At 35.5% G+C, this 24,114-nt stretch overlaps 1 protein-coding gene across 3 annotated transcripts in view; it reads right to left on the bottom strand.

The window, feature by feature from the left end:
• Positions 1–406: 406 nt before the first annotated feature.
• Ggamma30A (guanine nucleotide-binding protein subunit gamma-e) overlaps positions 407–24,114 on the bottom strand; it is a 46,209-nt gene continuing 22,501 nt past the window's right edge. For all 3 annotated transcript variants that reach the window (XM_073076181.1, XM_073076184.1, XM_073076183.1), the window contains exon 4: positions 407–3,219. In XM_073076181.1, the coding sequence (XP_072932282.1) occupies positions 3,114–3,219 (106 nt within the window). In that variant the 3' untranslated portion in view covers positions 407–3,113. The remainder of the gene's footprint in view (positions 3,220–24,114) is intronic.

The raw sequence follows: 24,114 nt of genomic DNA, 5'->3' as shown, positions 1-24,114 counted from the left end.
ATTACGTGGAATTGTGTCAGAATAGGTGACAATCACTAGGTATTTTTTTTAATATAGGAATAGCAGACGAGCATGCAGTCCACCTGACGGAAGTGGCTACTGCCGCCCGTGGACATATGTAATCAACCCCAGTTAGTATAGGATAGGATGTAATAGGATAGGATAGGAGTATATAATAGGATAGGATGCGCCGCCACCCCTGGGGGCTAAGCTGGAACGCCTCGGAAAAGTATGTCTCCCTTACCACACCCTTCAAAACGGAACACAGCAGCGCCTAACACTGCTGTAATGAGGCAGAAATAGGCGTGGCGGTGGTGCCGCCGGAGTCGAACCACAACAACTACCTTCAACAAAGGGTTCTTCACCACCTTCAGGTAAATTGGGTTATAGAAGTAAATGCAACAAGTATTACAGATTTTGATTTATTTCAGTGATTACTGATTACATATTAATAATAACATATAATACCTTAGCCTATTGATTCTAAAAAAATCATTTCCAATATCACCTTACCTAGTTATTAAATTTTGGATTAATCCGTTAAAAATTACTGTTTAAGTTTTTACTTAGTAGCTTAAATTAAATATGGAGTTGAATAATACGTTAAACTATAACGCTAGGATTTATTTATTGACGTTACGTTAGCGTTACTCCGTACAACGCAGTGGTTTTAACGCCGTCGATACAAGCGAATCTTTGGTTTAATCAACTTAGAATACAAATAAATATGAAGAAATAAAATATACAATAAAACTTAATAAAATCGTAAATGCCTTGAAAATCTCCCAAACAGCTTCGCCAATAAAGGAAAAACTTTGCCACCTTAAAAACATCCCTTAATTAATTTACTAGGTCATTTTAAATAAACACATTACGTTTCATTTTAATTATAACTACGGCTAATGCTCTGAATTGCAATTTTATCGTATAAGTTAACAAACAACTTTGATTCTCGCTTAGTTTATTACTAACACTACGCATTACTCGCTAATTCTATTTTAAAACTATATCGGCTAAGAAAGGACATATGTAAAATTATACTTGATGGGGAAGAAGATGAGAAAAGAAGAAAAGATGAAGTGATGAAGATACAAGATATGAGAAGTAACGCTAATGGAGAAGTAGACGTACGTATAAGAAATTGACATAGATTCCAAATGCTAGTAATGGGTTCGGGAAGGTAAACTGAACAACCAAAGTCAAAATTACTTTATTGTCGGTAGCGTTTAGTCCAGGAAACCCTTTCTGACTCTAATGACGATGAGAGACATCTAAACGAATGGGAATTACTCACAGCCAGAATGATTTTTCATAGTTCATGTCTAGATATGGTAATAAGGAGGAAGGTATTTAATTAATTTAAGATTTTTTTTTAAGTTTAGGTTAGTTTTTACTTTAAATCTATAATTACCTACAGTGCGTACGTTTAAACTTTTCTATTTTAATCAAAATTAGGATTATAGGCAATCCCTTTAAATGGAATGTAAGATTAGTAGCACTACTTGAGATGACACTAATAGTCTTTCTGATTGAATGCCCTCTGTACATGTCCAATCGATAGGTTTCGAAACAGGATTCAATCAGTAAGAATATTAGAATTTCAAATCCAATATTCTTAGATATAATTTAGAAGAATTTTATTTTGGAATCTACGATAGTTCGCTTTAGCAAGTAAACCTTGTGACTTAGGTAGAAGTTTATTTTGATTTAAATTTTGAATTAATACTAAGCTAATCAAGTGCTAGATTTAAAATTGTAGTCGATAGATGAATAATTACCTAAATGTTTAATGCTTAATGTGGGGCAAATCCTGTTCGATACATTACGTGAACTTAGATAGGTGGGAAAGAAACCTGAAGACAGTTTTGGGATACAATAACATATGTATAAATAGACGTACTGGAGCGTAGAGATAGAGCGCTAAGAGTTATGTCATAGAAGCATTACTATATAATGGCACTGCGGAATATACCTGATCTCATAAAAAATTATCCTAAATCGGCTTACAATTAAATTGTTTTTGAACAAGATTATGTCGCATTTATCCATGAAAGTTACCTTAAGTTTAATATTAGTTTTCACTGCACTACGTTTAACATTTCGTCGTTTATTCTCATCTAAGATTTCTTTATTGCCAATACCTAATTTAAATTCCTGAATAGCATCCACGATACCGTGATTCAGCAAATAGATGTTAAGTTGTGATCTGCGATTTAACCCTATAAGATTATTAATATTAAGTATTATTTTTAAATACGAAGACTCACGAGCTCAATGAATCTTCGCATTTAAGTCATGAATTTTATCAACTAGGTCCGATGGCAAAGCTTTTGCTTGTACCAAGAGATCAACACAAAAACCACTGACCGTGGAAGTTAGATCTTCGCTTCCGGTCGCCACGAATCAGAATCCATAGCAAATCCATACAAATATCTAGGAGGAAGTTGCTGTCTGTATGGAGCCGCACGGGTTCTATATCAACAAACGCGAGAGATTCTGGAGATTTTCAAGGCATTCGTATAACACAAGTTACAACAAAATCTCTTTCATTAAATTTAAAACAAAATAAACTGGTTGTCAATATACGTTGTCGTAATTACGCTTTAATGTACAATTTTAATCCGTCCAACGATTACTTTCCCTTTACTTCTACCCACAGACTCGTGACCGAACATTCTATTACTAGAAATACAAAATTTAACGTATTTACAACCATTTTTATTTCTTTTAACAAAACATTCATAAGTACATCCTTGCGTCGCGCACAGTCAAAATGTACATTCTTTACATCATAGAATTTAAGGACTAGATTATCTTGTCGGTGAACGAAATTCACGTCGAAATCAATAAACAAATCTAAGTGGAGTTTGGCTTATCTAAAACGACCGTTGGACTCGATTCTACGTGGCTATTCTTTATATTGTCCGGCAGTAGCAATAGTTCCGCTTCGTCCAAGTCATCCAATATCATTCCTTAGTCATCATATACTGAGCTTGGTGCAATTAGTGGTATAACCAGACCAGTATCATTAAAGTGATCGCACGCCAAAACAGTGTTGTCTTTTTAGAATTTTCGGTGATATTTTTATTAGGGTTTGTTTTACGTTTGTAAGGTTACATGATGACGCATTTCCCTTTCTCAGCCCAAGGGTTGTTTTTCTTGTCTGGAGCGTGTATGAGAGGGTCGTTCTTCTCATTTTCTTCAACGTACTCTCTCATCCTGAAACAGAATTGGAATATATTAAATAACAGTTGTAATAAATTACCATACCGCTACGCGGCTCGAAATTGAAATAGTTTGGATAACATTTGCAATTTCTGGGGCAAATTTTCATATTTAGTTGGAAAGTTGGTTAATGGAAACAGGGAGTGACATATGAGTCGTAATTGATAATTTGCAGTACACAGAAGTTTTAAGTTTATAAAAAGTAGATCATGATGTATTTAGATCATTTAATGATAATCATATTTTTTAGTATCATATCGTATCATTACCTGATAACAGCAATTATACTGATAAAAATAAAATTAGTTTTAGACTAATAAGACCAAGAATACCAATCAGACGGAGAGTCGTAAATATTCTTAAGAGCATCCTACTCTGAAAACATTAAACCTCTTGAAGATATCTCAAATAACAACATAGAGCACTAAAACGTAGATGAAAACAAAATGAACTTGAATAATAATCATAAAATGAAGATATTTTCTTTCCGAATATTGTTTCGCTGAAAAGTTGGACTGCTGGAACAATTTATAGTGTGTATGAATCTCTAGAACAATAAGACTATAGGAACAATGGAGCATTCTCGGTATAAATTCTGTTAGTGCACATCTACTCTATAAATATGGAAACGTCACTTTATTGCACAATTTTATGCCATTTTCACATGCTATGAACATATAAACGTAGGAAATATTGTAGAATGGGCTTAATTTATATTTATGAACTTCAAAAAGTAAACCATATTTTTCCATACAAAATTTGAAGGTACAGTTCGAGTCTGTGCTGTCGTGTAACTGAAGATATAAATATCAATATTCATACACATTGTATATATCTAACACTTTCACCATATGAATATATAAATGCACTATATTTTTATAGAATTTTAACTTCATGAACTACCTAGTTCGAGAAATAATTAAAATCTGAAGATAATACGAATTCACACCACAATACGAAGAAGATTTCTTGGCTCTAATCCTACAATAATTTCTTTCAATGTACCAAGTTAGCATAACTTAAACGTAATAAACGCTTCACGTTAGTATGAAATACAGCCTCCAGACAATACGTCGTTTTAAACAATAGAAGATTTCTCCGTATAAATTATATCAAAGTACTTGTTTGCTCCATAATACGGTTGTTTGGCTCAATAAGGCTTAATGGATAAGGACATGAGGTTTAAATTTGAAAGAATACGAGGATACGATGACAATAACATATTTAATGGATGTGGTAATAGGACTTTTATGGTTTACCGTCGAGGTCATTACCGCTTCATTATTTCAGCCTGTGCAGTTATATTTTTTTGTTATTTTTGACTTGATGGGTATGTTGAAAGCTTAAACTGAGAGAGATTTAGCAAGATTTGAGGCAAGTACGAGTATGTAGAAGCTTTTGCAGATGCCTTTTTGTTGCAGTGATCCTTCTTGTGAAGTTTGTGTTTTTTTCTATAATATTGAAGTATCCAACAAGCATACAACTTGATACATACACATATATTTGATAATTGCCTATAGCCGCCCATGGACATCTATAAACATCCGCCATTTTGATTAAAATCCTACCTAGGGTTGGCAACAGATGCCTCGTTACCTCAGGACTAAGTTGGAAAATCTCGAATAAGGATGTCTTCACCACACCAGAATATAGCAGCGCTTAGCATTACTGTTATTATCAAAAGTAGGGATGGGGCAGTGCCGGACACAGTGGTTCACCACCTTCAAAGACTTATGAGGAATTAGACAGTTTATATTTAAAAAGTTCCATCTAGGGATGTTGCACATATACGCATCCGTCGCAATGACGGAACTTCCGCAATACTTTTAGCATCCGCATTGGCATCCGCACGTGCAAATGATGCGGAGCTTGGCGGATATGGTTGTTGTGCAAGTGGCAATAAGAAATACCCGGAAAATGATGGTGAATTTTTGTGTCTTTATGCCTGTGTATTTTCGTCCATGGGAATCCTGTTTCAATTCGGTTATCGCAGTGTTGAGTGATAAGAGCTGACTCAATTAGTATGTACTTAAAATATGAATATGAATCTTGAAACTTATCCAAATAATGCTGAATGAAAGGTGTTAGAATCAGTATGGTCGGTCTGGGAGGTATTCCAAACCTACAATTTTATTTTTTATTTTATTTATTAGACTCTTAAAGTATTATACAATTTTCATGCTCAATGAACACAATGAAGAAGTTCTTCACTATCGGTGGAAATGTGTGATTGCCGACTAATATACATTTGAGAATCTTAGTTTCTAAAGTTAAGCAACTCTTGTTGTACATTATTATGGAGTTGGTTAACGATGTCCATGGGTGGTAGTAACCACTTAACATCAGGTAGACGGAATGCTCGTTTGCTATTTTAATCTCATAAAAATATACATATCTTATTTACAAAATTCTCGTGTCACAATATTAGTTGCCGTACTCCTCCGAAATGGCTTTGCCGATTTCCACCAGATTTTATATGCATATTCAGTAGGTCTGACAATCGGCTACTATCTTTTTTTCATACCCCTAAGTGATAAGTGTTATTCACCCTTAACATTTTTTTATTTACATGGTAACACAACGTTTGCCGGGTCAGCTGGTAAATAAATGTGCGATAGACGTGCGATAATGTGATATAGATGTGCGAGCTTTTATATACGTACCTACACTCAAAAAATACATTCCTTTTAGGGCATTCGAGTTAAAATGTTTGAATATAGCAACATTTCGTATTACAACCATAGAGTTGAACTTTTCCAGTTTGCAGACTTTTATGTGAAAATAAATACATCGTTTGCGTAATTGCTCCCTCATAGTTCACAATCTGGATGAGGTTTCCCCAAAACTCTCGTAAAATATTACATTTTAATGTTACGAACTGCGTTATAAAGTACGCAGTGATTTTTCGGGCTTTTACAAGTTTTATTGGATGTTTGCTTAATAAATAACATTTCTTGGCAAGCGCGATAACTTTTTAAAAATCCTCTCTTTAAAAGCGGTATGTGTCGTGTAACTTGTGTTGCAAATATCCTTGAAGTAGTGAAGAAATAAATAGGTAGTTCATTTGTGTCTATGGTAAGATTAGGCTTATATTTTTTTATATAAATCTAGGAAAATGTAAGTCCAATATTTACTAATGAATGAATAAGGCCAACGTCTTAATCATCCATCGCGCTAGCCAAGGAATTGGTAGACTTCACACACCTTTGACAACTTTTTTAAGAACTCCCAGGAGTGTAGCTTTCCTTCTGTTTACGATGCTTTCCTTCATCGTTATAGAAAGTGACAACTTTGAAAAATTAGTTGGCCCGGGATCCGAACCTCGGACCCCAGTTCGAAGGTACTTCCAACCACTAGATTATTACAATTACCAACGTGAATAACCCCAATTACATATGTTATATGATATATTGTTTAACATATAAAACAAAGGGTTCCTGGAATTCCCGGAATTAAAGCGGAAAGCCGCCGCGATATTGGATATTGGCAATCAAAGCTGGTTCCCAATCTGCTTTAAATTTAGCGCCGATTAAATTCCGATGAAATATCAAACGCGAATCGAATACCAAACAAAGAAGCGCCTGTCCACGTTTCAACCTGAAGGGAGTGACCATATGTTTTGATGGAAAATATGAGATTGTCAAATTTTACAATTAGATTAAAGATAAAAGATGTTTTTTATTGAACAAAAACACGTTACAAAAATACAGTATTCGTAAACATATGCGCATAGTAAGAAACTGTGTCGCAGGTGTTTACGCCCATGCGAATTAATTTCAATAAAAGATAACTAATAATGTAATCGACCCCAGATAGGATTAGATATTCCTGAGGTCGGCCACAGATTCGCCGCTACCCCTGAGGATGAAACTGGAACGCCTTGAAAATGTATGTATACTCACCACGCCCTTTAAACTAGAGCACAGCAGCGCTTAACACTGCTATTATGAGGCAGAAATAGATGTGGTAGTGATGCTGCCAGAGTCGAACCAAAAATACCAAATTAAGTACGGGTGTGTCCATCGTACCCATCCAAGTAATTAATACATCATACGTCATCATTAATTTGACAACTGCTTTATTTTTATATTTTCGCGTAATTAATTTTTAATGGTTATAAAGTCTATTGTTTTATAACAAAGAGTTCAGAGTGCGCGTGTGGAATTAACGCCACGCCGTTCGCGATAGCATATTGCCAATCAACGATGACATCCAATCTACTTTAAATTTTGCTGCCGATAAATTTCTTGATTGTGAATATCAAATTAAATAGGAAGCCTACTATATAAGCCCAAAGCGGTAGTTCTTGGTTTTTCTCTGATTCACTTAGGAATGTCCGAAACGGGCTTTAGGAATAAACAATATTACTCGTACCTAACGACACTTTTCAAACCAGAACATTATCAGTGCTTAACACTGTTGTTATGAGGCAGAAATAGGTGTGGTGGTGGTGCCTCCGGATTCGAACAACGGGTTCTAGCACATTCGCAACATTTATAGCAGTCCCTTAAAAATAATTTAGTAGCTTTTCGGATAATAATGTATTTGTTTGCAGACAGATCAGAATCTACGTTGATGTGTTGGATATTGATACTTTGTAAACCAATAGAACGCTGTAGAAAAACTCTGTTTTGATTTTAGGAAATATGTCATCGGTTTTCTTGCTGTAGTGTATTCATGATGCATGTAACTAGAGAGTGGACCGCTGCATTCCAAATAAAGAAGATTGTGCCCACGTTACATCCTGCGTGACAATAAAACGTTACGTCCTGAGTGACAATAAAATAAGTTATATAAATTGACTTTTCAGTAATTATTCTTTTAACATAATTGTCTCTTTCTAAGGTATAATAATTTTCATGTTACTAATACATAGAAAACCGTTTTTTAAACAATTTTTATATCAACTTACATACCCGAACACAACACTACTGCAGCTGTAAATAACACAAGACCTAAAAGGGTCCACTTACGAAAACATTTTGAACGAAGCAATAAGAATCTAAACTGTTTACCGAACAAACTCAGTACAAATGTGTTCGCTTAACGAAACTATTGGATAGAACACTGCTATTATGAAAATGGCTCCCCCAAATCGATTATGTCATACATAATTCAGTATTTGGGCAGGATAAACTGATATTGCGTCTAGTATTGCAAAATTATAACGGAAATGTGTTTTCGTTATGGAGGTGCTTAAGCTCATGTTTACTGCATTTTACCTTTAAAGACTAAATTGGAATGCTTCATGTTCCCACGGTGGCACAACGACTACAACTTATGTATGTAATTCCTGTAGCACTTAAGTGTTCTACCACCTAAATTTTCCATACCGTCTTCCACCTATTTTTGATGACTTGACACGCAGTGAATCCTGAGTTTGATCCAGGCAGATATCTCAATGATAAATTTAGATTATCTGGGTCTGGGTGTTTGTATATTTGTCCTTGTGTGTGTGTGAGAGAGAGAATGCAGTGACCGTTACCCAATATGGCCCACCGTTAGGCGTGGGTCCCCTTTCAGAATAAAAAAGGTTTCAGCCCTAGTCCATCACATTGAAAAAGTGCGGGTCCATTTAATACAATTTTGAGAACTTTTTTGGATAACATATTGTTTCTTTACAGAGTCCTTTTTTTACTGCTCAAAGAATTGATGGTATAATTCTTATGACATAAATCGAAAAATCACAGCCTGAGGTCAAAACCCCAGGCCCCGAACATGAGAGGACGAAATTAATACTGCAGTTTTATTACACAAATACTGAAAATTACACAGGCATAAATCATATCATTTTGACGACCCGCGTGGCGGAGCTGTCACCATAGCGGTCTGACGCGCAAAGGCTCCCGGGTTCGATCCCCGGCCAGACAGATATCTAAATGATGAATTTGGATTTCTGTTTCTGGGTCTCGGTGTTTGTGTATTTGTCCATGGCACCCACGTCACAGGGAATCCTAGTGTGGGGCTGTGAGTGTAGAAAGCGTTTATAGCGTTTATATCTTAGAAAAAAATATAATAATCAATTTTATTTCATGTAACATGGTATGAATAATTCAGAATACGTTCATATTATACAAATTTTGGGAACACAAACGGTGTATACTACATTGTTATTATATACTATACGTAAACACAATACAGCGTTTTATATAATGCCTGGTATGCGATATAACCTTCGTTTCATACGTGAAATTTATTTATGTTATTCTGAATTCATTTCAAAAGTAGTCTCTCTTTTCCGAGAAATGTCTGTCATGAGGTGTTATTGTATTATTTGATTTGAGATTGCATAATGATTTTTATATGTAAAGATATACAAAATTGAGCCATTTAAAGTAAACATTCTGGTGGTTCGACTCCTAAGGCACCATCGCCATTTTATGTCTGACTAATAACAAGGGTTATAGCAGTGATAGCCTAATGGTTAAGAAACTCGGCCTCTCGATCGAGGGGTCTAAGGTTCAAATCCGATGCATGTACCTCTGATTTTTAGGGTTCCGTACCCAAAGGGTAAAAACGGAACCCTATTACTAAGACTTCGCTGTCTGTCCGTCTGTCCGTCTGTCACAGGGCTCTACCGCTTAAACCGTAATAGATAGACACATGAAATTTTGACAGAGGAGGCATAACGGGGGCAGCTATACCAACAAATACTAAAAATAAAATAAAGTTGAATATTAAAGGGGTCTCCATACAACAAACCGGATTTTTTCGGCACTTTTCGATCTAACTGTTAAACTGTAATAGGAAGACGGTTGAAATTTTTATAATACGTTTACTACTATAACTGGTACTATAATAAATACAAATAAGAACCATAAAACATATTTTAATATACTTATTTTAATTTTATTATACTTTGATCTATATATATAAAAGCGAAAAGATACTCACGTTCAAAACGTATTAATCAAGGTTTTGGCTAAACTACTGAAGCTCGAATCATGAAATTTGGAATATAGCTTCATTTTATAATGTAGATGCGCACTAAGAACGGATTTTAAGATATTCCACCGTTAAGGGGGTTAAACAGGGGTTGAAAGTTAATATGCAAGTCCGTCAGTTTTAATGCAAACTGGATGAAAATTGGTATTTAGCTTTCTGATTTAAAGTTATAAAAATCTAATCTAAGGGTTTTTCCAAAATCATCCCTAAAGGTGGTTAAATAGGGGTTGACAGCTTATTTTCAATTTTGCCATTTTGAAAGCCAGCACTATGAAAGTTAGCCATTGCTTTACTGGTTAGATATAAAAGAATTTTAGTTTTACCGTTTTTGGAAAATCAACCCCTATATGGGTCAAATAAGGGTTGTAAGTTTGTATGAAAGTCCCCCAGTTTTGATGTAAACTCTATGAAAATCGGTATTTGGGTTTTCGATACAAAATAATTAAATACATATTTCACATTTTTTGGAAAATCAACCCTTAAGTTGGTAAAATAAGGGTTGACAGTTTATTTTAAAATTTGCCAATGTGGTAGCCAGCGCTACGAAAATTAGCCATTGCCTTACTGGTTCGATATAGTGGTATTTTAATTCTACCATTTATGGAAAATCAACCCTTATGTAGGTTAAATAAGGGTGGTAAGTTTGTATGAAAGTCCCCCAGTTTTGATGTAATCTCTATGAAAATCGGTATTTGGCTTTTCGATAGAAAATAATTAAATACCTATTTCATTGTTTTTGGAAAATCATCCCTTAGGGTTGTTAAATGGGGGTTGGAGTTTTATTTCAAACTCCGTTAATTTGGAAGCAGGGATAGTAAAAACTTGCATTTGGCTTTCTGGTTGGGATAGATAGAACTTTTTTAACACCAATTATGAAAAATCTACCCCTTACCGGGTAATACAGGGGTTGAAAGTTTGTTTAGAAGTAAGCCGATTATGAAGCAAAGTCTATGAAAATTGGTGTTTTTCTTTATGGTTGTAATTAACATATCACTTATTTTTCCGTTTTTGGAAAATGAACCCTTAAGGTCGTTAAATAGGGATTGAAACTATATTTTATAATCCGTTACTTTGGAAGCAACCACTATGAAACACTATCATTAGACTCAATGAAGCATCTGAGTCACTGCTTTTTTAGATCAACCCTAAGACGGCTATAAAAGGGTGTATGCATTATGCCTTTCTGTTTACACATCTGTGTCAGCATTTTTAGCAACTCAACAATCAACCACATTAGGGTACTATAAGTAAAGAAAGTTTCTTTAAAAACCGTTATCGATGTTACTTCCTTTGGCGTGTCTGGAAAAAGAACAGAGTGCAGAGAAGTTTAGTGTAGGGCGAAATTCCACGGGCCGTCGTAACATATATTTTTAACATGGGAATGTATTGCGCGTGCTGAAGTGCAGAACAGCGGTTTTTTAGAGTTCCGTACCTAAAGGATAAAAACGGAACCCTATTACTAAGACTTAGCTGTCTGTCCGTCTGTCCGTGTGTCACAGGGCACAGGGATAAACATTTAAAATTCTTACAGGAGATGCATAACGGTGGCCGCTATAACACCAAATACTAAAAATAAAACAAAGTTGAAAAAAAATAGGGGTCCCCATACAACAAACTGCTATTCGATATTTTTCCAACTAACTTTTGAACCGTTACAGGTAGACAGTTCAAATTTTCACAATGCGTGTACTTTAATGGCTGCTGCAATATGAAATACTAGAAATTAAAAAAAAATGAAACTTTTGGTTCTACGGAACCCTCCAGGTGCGGGTTTGACTGGCACTTTGCCAATTATTAGTAACGCGCGGACCCGCGGGCCACAAGGGAAAGTCGCGGGCCACACACCAACCGCGGGTGTCGGGTTGCCGACCGCTGGTGTTGAATATTAGCTTTCAGAAATTTGCTGATAAAGTATTTATTGATGCATATGTACGAGTACATAGGAATATTTTTGAAATTCTACTAAGGAGGTAAAAGAAGTGTTATATGTATGGTTTGAAGTTAGAAACGTGAAATTTTAGATAACGTCTATTTAGACATATACACGACAACGTGGACGGGTGCAAATTTCATACATCATAATGCGTCATTTTATTCAAATTGGCCTATATTTTGGTATACTGATTAGGTACATCGCAACTACTTTGGACACACTGCATGCCAACATTTTGTCCTGCCGTGGGGTATGGTTGTGGTTATGCGTGGATTAGTGATGGTGATGTGGTAGACACATAGACCTTGGATTAAAATTTTGGGCTAGAACAGGGCTACAGTATCCCCTGCCTGTCGTACGAGACTAAAGGGGGACCTCTGGAGTTGCGGGTGGCAAGAATGGGATCTCTAACCGCCCAGCCAGCGACCCTGGAAAGATCCACTGTATGTAAGGCCCCATATAACATGGTCGGTTCCTATGGAATAGTGTAAATAATAATTATTGTATCCTACATGAAACTTATATTTCAAAGAAAGTTTCATTACAGTCCACTAATTAGAGTTTTAGTGTATGTTTCTGAAGAAAGCTTGACCAATTTAGGTACACATGACGAAAAAAAAGCTTTTATTAATTAAATATTAATGCGACTTAAAATTGTTAAAGGTATAAATTTACGATTACAGTTATTTGTATGTCATATCATATTTTTTTACGCGGGCGAAGCCGCGGGTTCTGCTAGTTACGTATAATCGTCGTCCCATTGTCACCGCAACGCCATCTATTTGTGTGTTATATAACTAAGTATTGTTGAAAATTTACGTCATCATCATCATCATCATCAACCCATTACTGTCCCACTGCTGGGCACGGGTCTCCTCTCAGAATGAGAAGGATTAGGCCATAGTCCACCGCGCTGGCCAAGTGCGTATTGGTAGACTTCACATACCCTTAACATTTTTTTTTTTTATAAATCTCTCAGGTATGCAGGTTTCCTCACGATGTTTTCCTTCACCGTTTAAGCAAGTGATAATTAATTTCTAATACGCACATTAATTTGAAAATCAGAGGTGCGTGCCCTGGGATTTGAACCTCGGACCCCTCGATCGAGAGGCCGCGTTTCTTAACCACTAGGCTATCACTGCTTGAAAATTTACGTATCATTCATCATCACCCCAACGCCATCTATTGTTGTTTCATATGACTAAGTATTGTTGAAAATCATAAAATGAATTAAAATAATGAACATTTGGTAGTACGGAAGCCTCCATGTGCGAGTTCGACTCGTACTTGGCGAATTATTTAAAGATATGCACGTATTAGTAATTAATTATCACTTGCTATACGGTGAAGGAAAACATCGTGAGGAAATCTGCACACTTGATAGACTTTATAAAGAAAAAATCTCAAAGGTGTGTGAAGTCTACCAATACGCACTTGGCCAGCGCGGTGGACTATGGCCTAATCCTTCTCATTATGAGAGGAGACCCGTGCCCAGCAGTGGCAGTGATGGTTTGATGATGAATAACAAGGGTTTTGGGTATACTTAGTTTTTTCAACTTGCAAATCTCAGGTAGGAATGTAATCTTACCGGAGGTTGATAACAGATGTTCAAGAGTGGCAGTGGCCAGTTGCCATCAGATGGACTGCATGGTCCTTTGTTATTTTTGATTCACTTATAAAAAAAGGCTGACGTATCGAAATTGCAACTATGATTTTCGATATTACTTTTTTTATAATATAGGAGTAGTAAACGAGTATGTAGTCCACCTGATGGTAAGTAGCTACTGCCATCCATTAGATATTCCTACCTGAGGTCGGCCAAAGATGCGCCTCTACCCCTCAAGACTAAGCTGGAACGCCTTGGAAATGTCTCCCTTACCACACCCTCCAAACCAGAACATAGCAGCGCCTAACACTGTTGTTATTAGGCAGAAATAAGTGTGCCGGTGGTGGCGTCGCAGTCGAACCTCAAAGGGTTCTACCAAGGGTTCGACCTTTAAATGTGTGTATTATGAGTAAAATAGTAATATACATACTATAATTATAATACTCGACTCTCATATCGAGTATCACTCAGTAAGCATTATCGATTTGTATTATTTTTATCGTAACGGCCTTCATAAAGCCCTCGGCTAAAGGTTGACGCTGAAGATATCTTTACAGCACAATTAACTTCTAACCATTTTTAGTAACACATTTGCATATATTTTTTTCTGATTTTGACTGTTTACAAACAAAAATTTGTCAATCTATATGCGTATTGGAAAATTATTCATCATCGTCATCATCAATCCATTACTGTCCCACTGTTGGGCACGGGTCTCCTCTCAGAATGAGAAGGATGAGGCCATAGTCCACCGCGCTGGCCAAGTGCGAATTGGTCAACTTCACATATCTTTGAAAACTTTTTTTAACATTTCTCTCGTACGCAGGATTCTTCACCATGTTTTCCTTCACCGTTTGAGCAAGTCATAATTAACTGCTAATACGCACGTAACTTTGAAAAATCAGAGGTGCCTGGGGTTTGAACCTCGGACCTTTCGATCAAGAGGCCGATTCTTAACCACTAGGTATCACGGCTATAAAATTGATAGTAAGCATTAATATCTTCAATCTTCATAATGTTTTCATTCCGAAATAGATTTATTTACACACGCGGGCGATGGTCTGCGATCGTCAGCTGTTTATATTGGTCCAAATATAGTTGGCCCAATGAAAACAGTATGGCATACTTAATTGCTATAGTGTCTATAAATAAATTTGTTGAAGGATTGTCCCGTTTTAGTTTGTTCATAAATTATCATAGTGGCGCATACTTGAATAAATAATAATGATTTTTGAAGAAATAATAATGTCCTTAGGTGCAATTAACCTCTTTATTCCATATCGAGTGGAAATCGGATTTGGGACCATCCGAATGATAGACTGCTACAACAAATACGCCTCGTATATGTATCTATAATTCTATTAAAAAGATTGTCGCTTAAAATTTTCTGTTTATCTCTCGCATGTTCTACGCCAGACACAAAATCCGGAGTTTTGCAACACAATCTTTATTCAACTAGCTTAAAGGTACTCTTAAATCTTCCTGAAACAAAGACATGTACTAATGAGCCAAGTTAGAAAACCATAAACATAAACCAATACCATATTAATGATAAGATATGATACACTACGATTCCCCAAGTCGTGGTTGCCATGGAGAGACATAGACGAAAACTCAAATACCTAGATCCAGAACAGAAATCTTTTATCATTCTGTGTCTGACTGGGAATCGAACCCGAATTCCTCTGACGTCAGACGTCGTCGCGTCAGGGTTGTCACACGCATTTCATTGCCATATAAACCCATTACAATCCCAACAGATGACTCTTCACCGAGCGCCGCCCCTGTCACTTGCCAAGAGCGGCTTTTTGTTTTTGGGTCAGTTATTTCGGATAAGGAGTGATATGTTGATGACACTAAGGCGTGTTCACAGTAAAGGTTTTTTAAGATTTTGTAGTAGTAAATAAATATGTAGTGCAGTTAATAATCCGTTATATTTATTTATGTAAACTCTTTCTACATTAAATGATCCACGATAACACGATCCACATTGTGGTATTATATTTGGATCAAATCAATCTCAACTTAATTCTATTGAGTCCCACCTGAGGTTGGCCACAGGACCATCGGTACCATTGAGGATGAAGTCGGAACGTCTCGCCTAACAAACCTCAAAATGAAAATATTTTTCTTGTTAAAGAGCAGATATAAATGTGGGATCAACTAGATCCCACATTTATATCAGCGTTAAAGCAAGTGATAAATAATACCTATATGGGTGGGCTGTGAGAGGGTGATATTCAAATTAGGATATCACTGCTTCATAAGATAGATTTTTATTTAATCTACGTATCCAACGAAACAAAAGCCTTCTTCAGCCTCAATGTTATGAATAAAACACGGGGTGTTTTTAAAGGCAAATTTAATAGGGGTGGGAAAGAATCGCTCCTCCATTATAAGCCCTATAAATTTGGTGTAAATTTAATATTGGGTAATATTTCCAACGGCCCTATTTCTTACCAATTGCCCTTAAAGTACCTATTATAGATGTTTAATGTTTGTACAATTTTTTTATAATGTCTTTCATTATTCAGTTGTATTGGTCTTTTTAACATTGAGTGACAGTAGTTCAAACAATGAGTCTAGAAATGTACTTTTTTACAAAGGAGTTTCAATAACAGAATAACAATTTTGAAAGGTAGTAGAACCCTTTGTGGTTTGACTCCGGCGGCACCACCGTCACACCTATTTCTGCCTGAGTGAAGGGTGTGGTAAGCGAGACATACTTTTCCTTTCCAGCAACTCTACACCGTCATGAGGTAGAAATACATAGATATGTGATCAAGTAGTGATATCTTAATGGTTGAACCTCGGTCTTTCGATCAGGGGGATACGATCTCTTATACTGAGTGCCCTGCAATGGGACAGTAATAGGTTGAGGACGACATACATAGAAATATCCACTATATAACCACAAAGGATTTACCCTTTTGAATTATTATGACATAATGCGTCATATTGCAAGTATCTATAACTACAAAACTCGTTGAAGGTTTCAAAGAAGTTCCACTACAAAGCTCGTAGTTAAAATTACACACTCCAAAGTAATCGAGGAAACTACAAAGATTGAAGTAATCATGACAAAGGGTCCCATTTTTCAGAGGACTCTTGCCCACAATAATATAATTTGCAACGTGGAAGTGCAATTCCGTTGTGAATAAATGGTTTAATGTGGTTTTTCTTTGAAAGTTTTTCATGTTCCCATAGATTAAGTTTCTATGTTAATGGATAACTGCTTTTATATTCTAGAATCAAGATTTCTTTTTGAACCGCGTGGCTGTGCGGTCACAATACTGTTCTGACGCGGAAAGTATTCCAGGTTCGTTCCCCGGCCAGACAGATATTTAAATGATGAGTATATGTTTATGTTCTTAGTTTGTCTGTTTGTGTCCATGATACTCATGACACAGGTAATCTCAGTGTGGGGATGCGAGTGAAGAAAGCGTTTTCTATTGTTTTAAGTTCTTTGGCATGGTCTAACCCGCATGATACGAGTAGATTTTTACCCAACTGCGTAATGATTTCCGACCGTATGTACGAGTACCTATGTATGTATGTCTCATTTGTTGGATTTTAACATATGAGGTGTCTATAGATTCATTTTCATAGCGCGAGTGACACTGCGTATACTAAATATTAATAAAAAAAAAACAAAAATGTGTCTCGGTTGTTACCGAATTTGCGACTTATTAACACTAGTATACTCGTTTGTTAAAATATGTTATTTCTCATTATAATTTATTAAGAGGTTTTTAAATAGGACAAAATAAAGTGGCATAAAGTAGGCACGAATTACAAATCTTTAATATAAATATTAAATAACCCTTTTTGAAATGGCTATACCTGTATCGTGGGTGCCATGGAAACAGCCAAATCCAGAGCATAAATTTACTTTTAATTGTCTGTCTGAGAACCGAACCTGGAACCGACCGGTTCAGTATGGGAACCGCTGTACTTATTATGTTATATTTCAAATACTTTAAAAAAAGCATAGTATACCAAAATAAAAAATACCTAATATGTATGTGTACGCACCCTTACCGTACGTGTACTGAAAATCTCAATTTTCCACGCCCTTAATTTTTATTCTCCAGTATTCTTTACGCAATGGGGTCTAACAATAAAGAAAATATTCCACGTATTATTTTCTTGTCCTGAATTTGTTTTAACAAAGGCCTTTGTTGCCGAAAACATAAGAATCTGTTTGTATGTACAATATGTTGTGTGTGACCTACTTTGTCTTTGAAAATCTGATAGTCTTGTTGGGCGGCTATAGGCTATCTGAATGGGACTCTTTATGTTTCATTGCTGGGCACTGGTGTACAATTAAGGACGGTGCATGCTTCGCCACGCTGCCACAATACGATTGGTGTAGGAAAGTAAGTTTAGTGGCCTGTATTGAACATTTAAAAAAAGTTGAACGTTAATGCGTACGTTGGTTTACTTCACACGGACATACTTTTTTAAATAATTCAAACTTTTTCAAGTTTTTTATGATTTTTTTTGTCATCGTATATAAATAGATACATTAATTTCGAATACCCACGAATAATGTATAGAATACATTAATTTCGAATACCCACGTAACAGTGAAAACCATTCAATTGTTTAAACAAATACAGATAAATAGGAATAGTAAGTCAAAGTTCTCCGAAACTTCAATAAGCTGACTTACAAGTTTCTTAGCTTATACGAGTATTGTCAGAACGAATTGGGTACAATTGGTCACTCTATCCCTCTCGTTGAGACAATTTAACGGTTTCAGGATCTTCCGAAACGTAATTTACTACCTTCGAAACGTCAGCTCCACAAGTTTGGGACACACTGGGCGAAATTGGATAAAACTTTGATAATTGCGCAATTGTTTTCCTGTCTCCGTGATTAGACGTGATGGAGGAAATTTTTCATAACGTGATAAATATATTGTGTGCGATGAATACAAATTTAATTGCGATTTTTTAAGATTGTTCCTTCATGAAGAAAAAAATGTGTATGTTGTCTTTGCTCGCGGCTTTTTTTGCGTGGGTCTTATCTAGTAAATAGTATGTTATGTGTTAACCCAGGTTATAAACTATACATGTGACGAATTTCATCTAAATCCATTTAGTTGTGTGTGCGTGAACGTGAAATAAACATCCTCCATCCTCACAAACCCTCACGTTTGTTATATTGTATACTAAGAGTAAATAACATCAAAAAAAACATTAATCTTATTATCCTTTACAATAGACTTTCCCAAAATATACATAGGCAATTATAAACAAACACAGATACTTTTATTAACTGCTTAGTATTTATTTAATTACTTATTTATTTCAAATTTTGAGATTTTTCTTTAACTATTCAGATAGCCTCTTTCATAACAGCAACTTTAGCACTTATGGTTTAATAAAAATATTAAAGTGTTAAAAATATAATAGCAAAGTAAATCTTAAAGACGAAATAGAAAGTGCGGAACTCCAGTGTGCTTCGAAGCTCAAAAGAACCTTGTTCAAGAAAGCTCAAAGCCATAAACGTGCGGAATCAAAGAAAATTATTTTCCAGCAGAAGAAAATAAAATCCAGTATGTAACTTTCCAAGGGTAAGCAACTTATACTTGAACTAATAGCCTTCGAACGCAAATTATGAGGAATTCTCATTTTGAGAGTTTTTTTTAGGGTCCCGTCCGCAAAGGGTAAAAATGGAACCCTATTACTAAGACTTTGGTGTGTGTCCGTCTGTCACAGGCTATCTTCTGAACCGTCATAGATACACACTTGAAATTTTTACAGTGTATGTATTACGGTAGCAGCTGTACTAAAAACAGCAAACACAAATCTTGTCAAATCTTATTACCCTCTAACTGTTTTTCCTTCCTAAATTTGTGGTCTTGTTTTCAATCATTTTAAACTGTGTTAACTTGAAGAAATTGCTGTGTTAGCGATAAGGTCGCCTTTTGTATCGTCCTAAATTGTATGTTTTTATATTTTTGTGTACTATATACAATAAAAAAATATTATTACTATTATTAGAATCATACAGCAATAAAAATAAAAAAGTTAAAAATAAATAGCGGTCACTATACAAGAAACCGCTATTTATCGACGTTTTTCACTTTATCTATTGAACCTTAATAGGTAGACAGTTCAAATTTTCGCAATGTTTTTACTTAATTGCTATAATAATAAATACTAAATAAAATGTTGGTACCCTCCATGTGCGAGTTCGACTTACACTTGGCTAGTTGGCGTATTTTATTAACGTTTCAATGGATTCGAGGAATTACCGGTTAGTGACCAATTTATGGCGAATGCCTTTGAAAAGGTTGCTTTTCAACGACAACCGTACTAGTTGATATTAATCGATATTACTCATATTTATGGGAGATATTCACAAAAGTGTAAGAGGAATTACTTATTGGCCTTTTAAAGTAGACTTTTTAACCGTCTATGGAATGTAATGTTTTAGATCAAAAACTTACTCTCTTAGATATACATATTATAAACTTTATAAACCAATAACAGTAAGTTGACACTACTATTGGAAGGCCGACTACCAAGTTCCCCTAGGTACACAAAAGTAACCATACTCAAAAACTCAAAAATGGTCACTTATGCTACCTACAAATAATACTACCTAAAGAAATTTATAATTTACCCTATACCTACCTATCCTATACTTTAGTTATATAACCAGTCGCTTAAAAGAGTTTTTTTTATATAATTATACCTAAACGATGAGGCAGACGGGCTACCTGATGGAAAGCAGTCACTATGGACATTTGCAACACCAGAGTAGTCGCCAATGCATCGCCGGCTGTTTTTACACGTTTCGAAGTGCCCCATGTCAAAAATAACTACTATCACTACCTTAAAAAATAACTACTATCAAAAACTCAAACTACACAACTTTATCACTTAAAAGTAATATCCGAAAGCAATTTATCTTTTACCTACCTATCATATACTTCAGTAACATGGCCCAGTGTAACCCTGCCCTAAATTTATCCTGTAAGGTAAATTCAGGGCGGAATTGGATCCCCTAAACCCAATAACATTGTGTACCTGCTCTGATCTATTTGGGTAGCTTGTTTAATATGATAATTTTATTTTCGTACACCTATATTAATATGGATAACGTTGTGTTGGATAATGCAGGATTAACACATAAATGACACATTTAAGGCGTATAAGGCAAACTTTTATGCCCTTTTTAGCTTATCTAATGAATTTTCGATAATCCTTTCATATGTATATGAGCGATGCATTATGTTTACTAGGCGTCTCCAAAGCCCTTATTATAATAAAGACAACAATCTATGTTAAAGAAATCTATCTATCTATCTATTTCTAATCTATCTATCTACCCAAAGAAATCTATGTAAAAGAAAGTTTATTTTGATACGGAACCCCTACGCAAAATTCTGGGTTTCTAAAGTCTACACCAAGTGGTTTGAGCAACGGTTTAATGTTCATATTAAGCGCCTAGTGGTTAAGAAACTCGACCTCTCGATCGAGGGGTCCGAAATTCAAATTCCAGGCACGCACCTCTGATTTTTCAAAGTTATGTGCGTATTAGAAATTAATTATCACTTGCTAAACGGTGAACGAAAACATAGTGAGGAAACCTGCATACCTGAAAGATTTATAAAAAAAATCTCAAAGGTATGTGAAGTCTACCAATACGCATTTGGCCAGCGCGGTGGACTATGGCCTAATCCTTCTCATTATGAGAGGAGACCCGTGCCCAGCAGTGGGACAATAATAGGTTGTTGATGATTAAGCGATTGAGCTGAAATATTCTCTACACGTTTGGCTTAGATGAAAATGTGTAGTGACGTCATTCTAGATTTAATATGGCCCACGCTTCAAAATGACGGGACACTGATTTTTACGGACCCCCACGATATGAATATCACATAAAAGGTTTTGCGAAGATTGAAGATTAGGAAAAACAAATGTCGTTACTAAAAACGTATTACAAAAACTTTTTATAAATTTATTTCTGATTTGTATCGCACAGGTTTGAAGGTATATTTTATGTTTATATGTCACGCACGACACAAGTGCTAGTACTATGAGCGTAGATTGTAGAGTTATTTCGATACCTCATAAATTATAAATAAAAAATATTATTCAAATAAATATTTTGAACTTTAATTCCTATTTATATACCTTTTCGTTCTGTTTATGGGGGCCATAGTATTTACCTTTATGTGTTTGTGTACCCATTGCTAATATTGTCATGTATATGTTGTGTATGCGCAGACTTGCAACACAATTCATTATACCATGATTTATGAAGCACAATAAATCAATGTTTACGTCTTTGTGAGATTGATTTATTATTTATAGACCACGGTTAGCAACTGTGTTACAATAAATAATAGTTAAGCTCTTCGAACATTGGCTTAGAAGCTTAAAAGCTTGAATGGATGAGCTTGTGCGTCATCGTAGTATTATTAGGTCAGAGTTAGGTAAGTTAATACTTATTTTAAACAGTAATATTTTAAGGAATATTTTACACTAGCTGACCCGGCAAAATTTGTACCGCCTCAAAATCTATTTATCAAATATATATCATATAAAATATAGCCTATGTTACTCGTGGATAATGTAGCTTTCGAATGGTGAAAGAATTTTTAAAAGCGATCCAGTAGTTTTTGAGCCTATTCATTTCAACCAAACAAACAAGGTTTTCCTCTTTATAATATTATTTAGATTGAGAGGAATATTTTACCCAATATATACAAGAACGAAATATTCATAATAATACTCTACACGTTTAGTGGCAATAAGGCGTGTGGAGTACTGGATGTAAATTTTACACCGCTGCCTGTGGTTGCTTGCAACCTTAATAGTCACGTCATAAGTACGAGTTACTAATTAAATTTATTTTGTGATTAATTTTTTTTTATATGTAACCTAACGATAAGACAGACAAGCTACCTGATGGAAAGCAGTCACCGTCGCCTATGGACATTTGCAACACCAGAGGAGTCGCCAATGCATCGCCGGCTTTGAAGGAGAGCTCTTTTAATGTTTATTTACATTGTAATTTGAATGTTTTATTTACATATTCTAAATAAATATCTACTATAAACTTACAAAATAGTTTTAAAGGTATGTGAAGTCTACCAATTCGCACTTGGCCAGCGCGTTGGACTATGCCCTAATCTCATTCTGAGAGGAGATCCGTGCCCAGCAGTGGCACAGTAATGGGTTGTTGATGAGAAATATACGTCGTAGAGTTGCCACCATATTCGAACAGTGAACAGCTCTATAACCTTTATTTTTAAAGTAGCCTTTTGTTATTATTTCAAGTAACTTATGGTTGGAAAGATCGTTAAATGGGGTAATGTTACACGCAATATTTTTTATGAGCCATAGCGTTAAAGGCTGTAGTTACTCTCTGAAAGTGGGGAAATAACGTGCTTATTTGGGGTTTTAAATCTATGTAAATATTTTAATATGATCTATCGAATGTAACTTAAATAAATCAGTTTTATTTTTAAACTTTCGTATATTTATTTTTATATGCGGTTAAAATGTGGTAGAACTCTGTTTCGACTTCGGACCATCACCGCCACACCTATTACTGTCTAATAATAGTAATATTCAGGGATGCCATGTTCAGGTTAAAGGGTCTACAGTCCACACCTTTCAAAACCAGAACAAGGGAGACATACTTTACCAAGACGTTCCGGCTATTTCCTCAGGGGTGGCGGCGCATCTGTGGACGAGCTTAGGTAAGAATCTAATCTTATCTGGGGTTGATTACAGAAGTCTACGGGCAGTAGTAGCCACTAACCATTATTTGGACTGCATGCTCGTCCGCTGCTCTATTATAATAAAATACATTGTCAATTTTCGAGCTGTCGTAAGTGCAAAATGGAAAATTTGATTGGCGATAGCAAAAAGTTCAGTTACATCAGAGTTAATAGTTACATCAGAGTAAAGGGCTTTCACCTATCTCCTGGCACGGTCACACTAATGCCCTGTCAAGCCTCCCAATTATATTGACTGATAGAACGCTAACCTTTACTGACACTGACTCAATAAATTTTCCCCGAAATTGACAGAAAACAATTGGAGCAGGAGATTGAGTTTGATTTAGACACAGTAAGATTATACTTTTTATACACTTACTAGCTGACCCGGCAAAAGTTGTGTTTCCATATAAATAAAAAAATGTTAAGGGTGAACAACCCTTATCACTTAGGGGTATGCAAAATAGATAGTAGCCGATTCTCATACCTACTGAATATGCATATAAATTTTGGTGAAAATCGGTAAAGCCGTTTCGGAGGAGTACGGTAACTAACATTGTGATACGAGAATTTTATATATAAGATTAAATGGAAAATTAGTTTTATAACCTTGACAAAGGGAAGTAAGTGGAAAGAAAAGAAATATAGTCTAGTTAA

The sequence above is a fragment of the Epargyreus clarus genome, unplaced genomic scaffold (assembly GCF_041222505.1).
Source record: "Epargyreus clarus isolate Ecla_fem2 unplaced genomic scaffold, WU_Ecla_fem_2.2 ptg000008l, whole genome shotgun sequence".
In the NCBI taxonomy this organism is placed as follows: Eukaryota; Metazoa; Arthropoda; class Insecta; order Lepidoptera; family Hesperiidae; genus Epargyreus; species Epargyreus clarus.
Note: the sequence above shows the minus strand (reverse complement) of the source record. Positions and strands in the feature narration are given on the sequence as shown.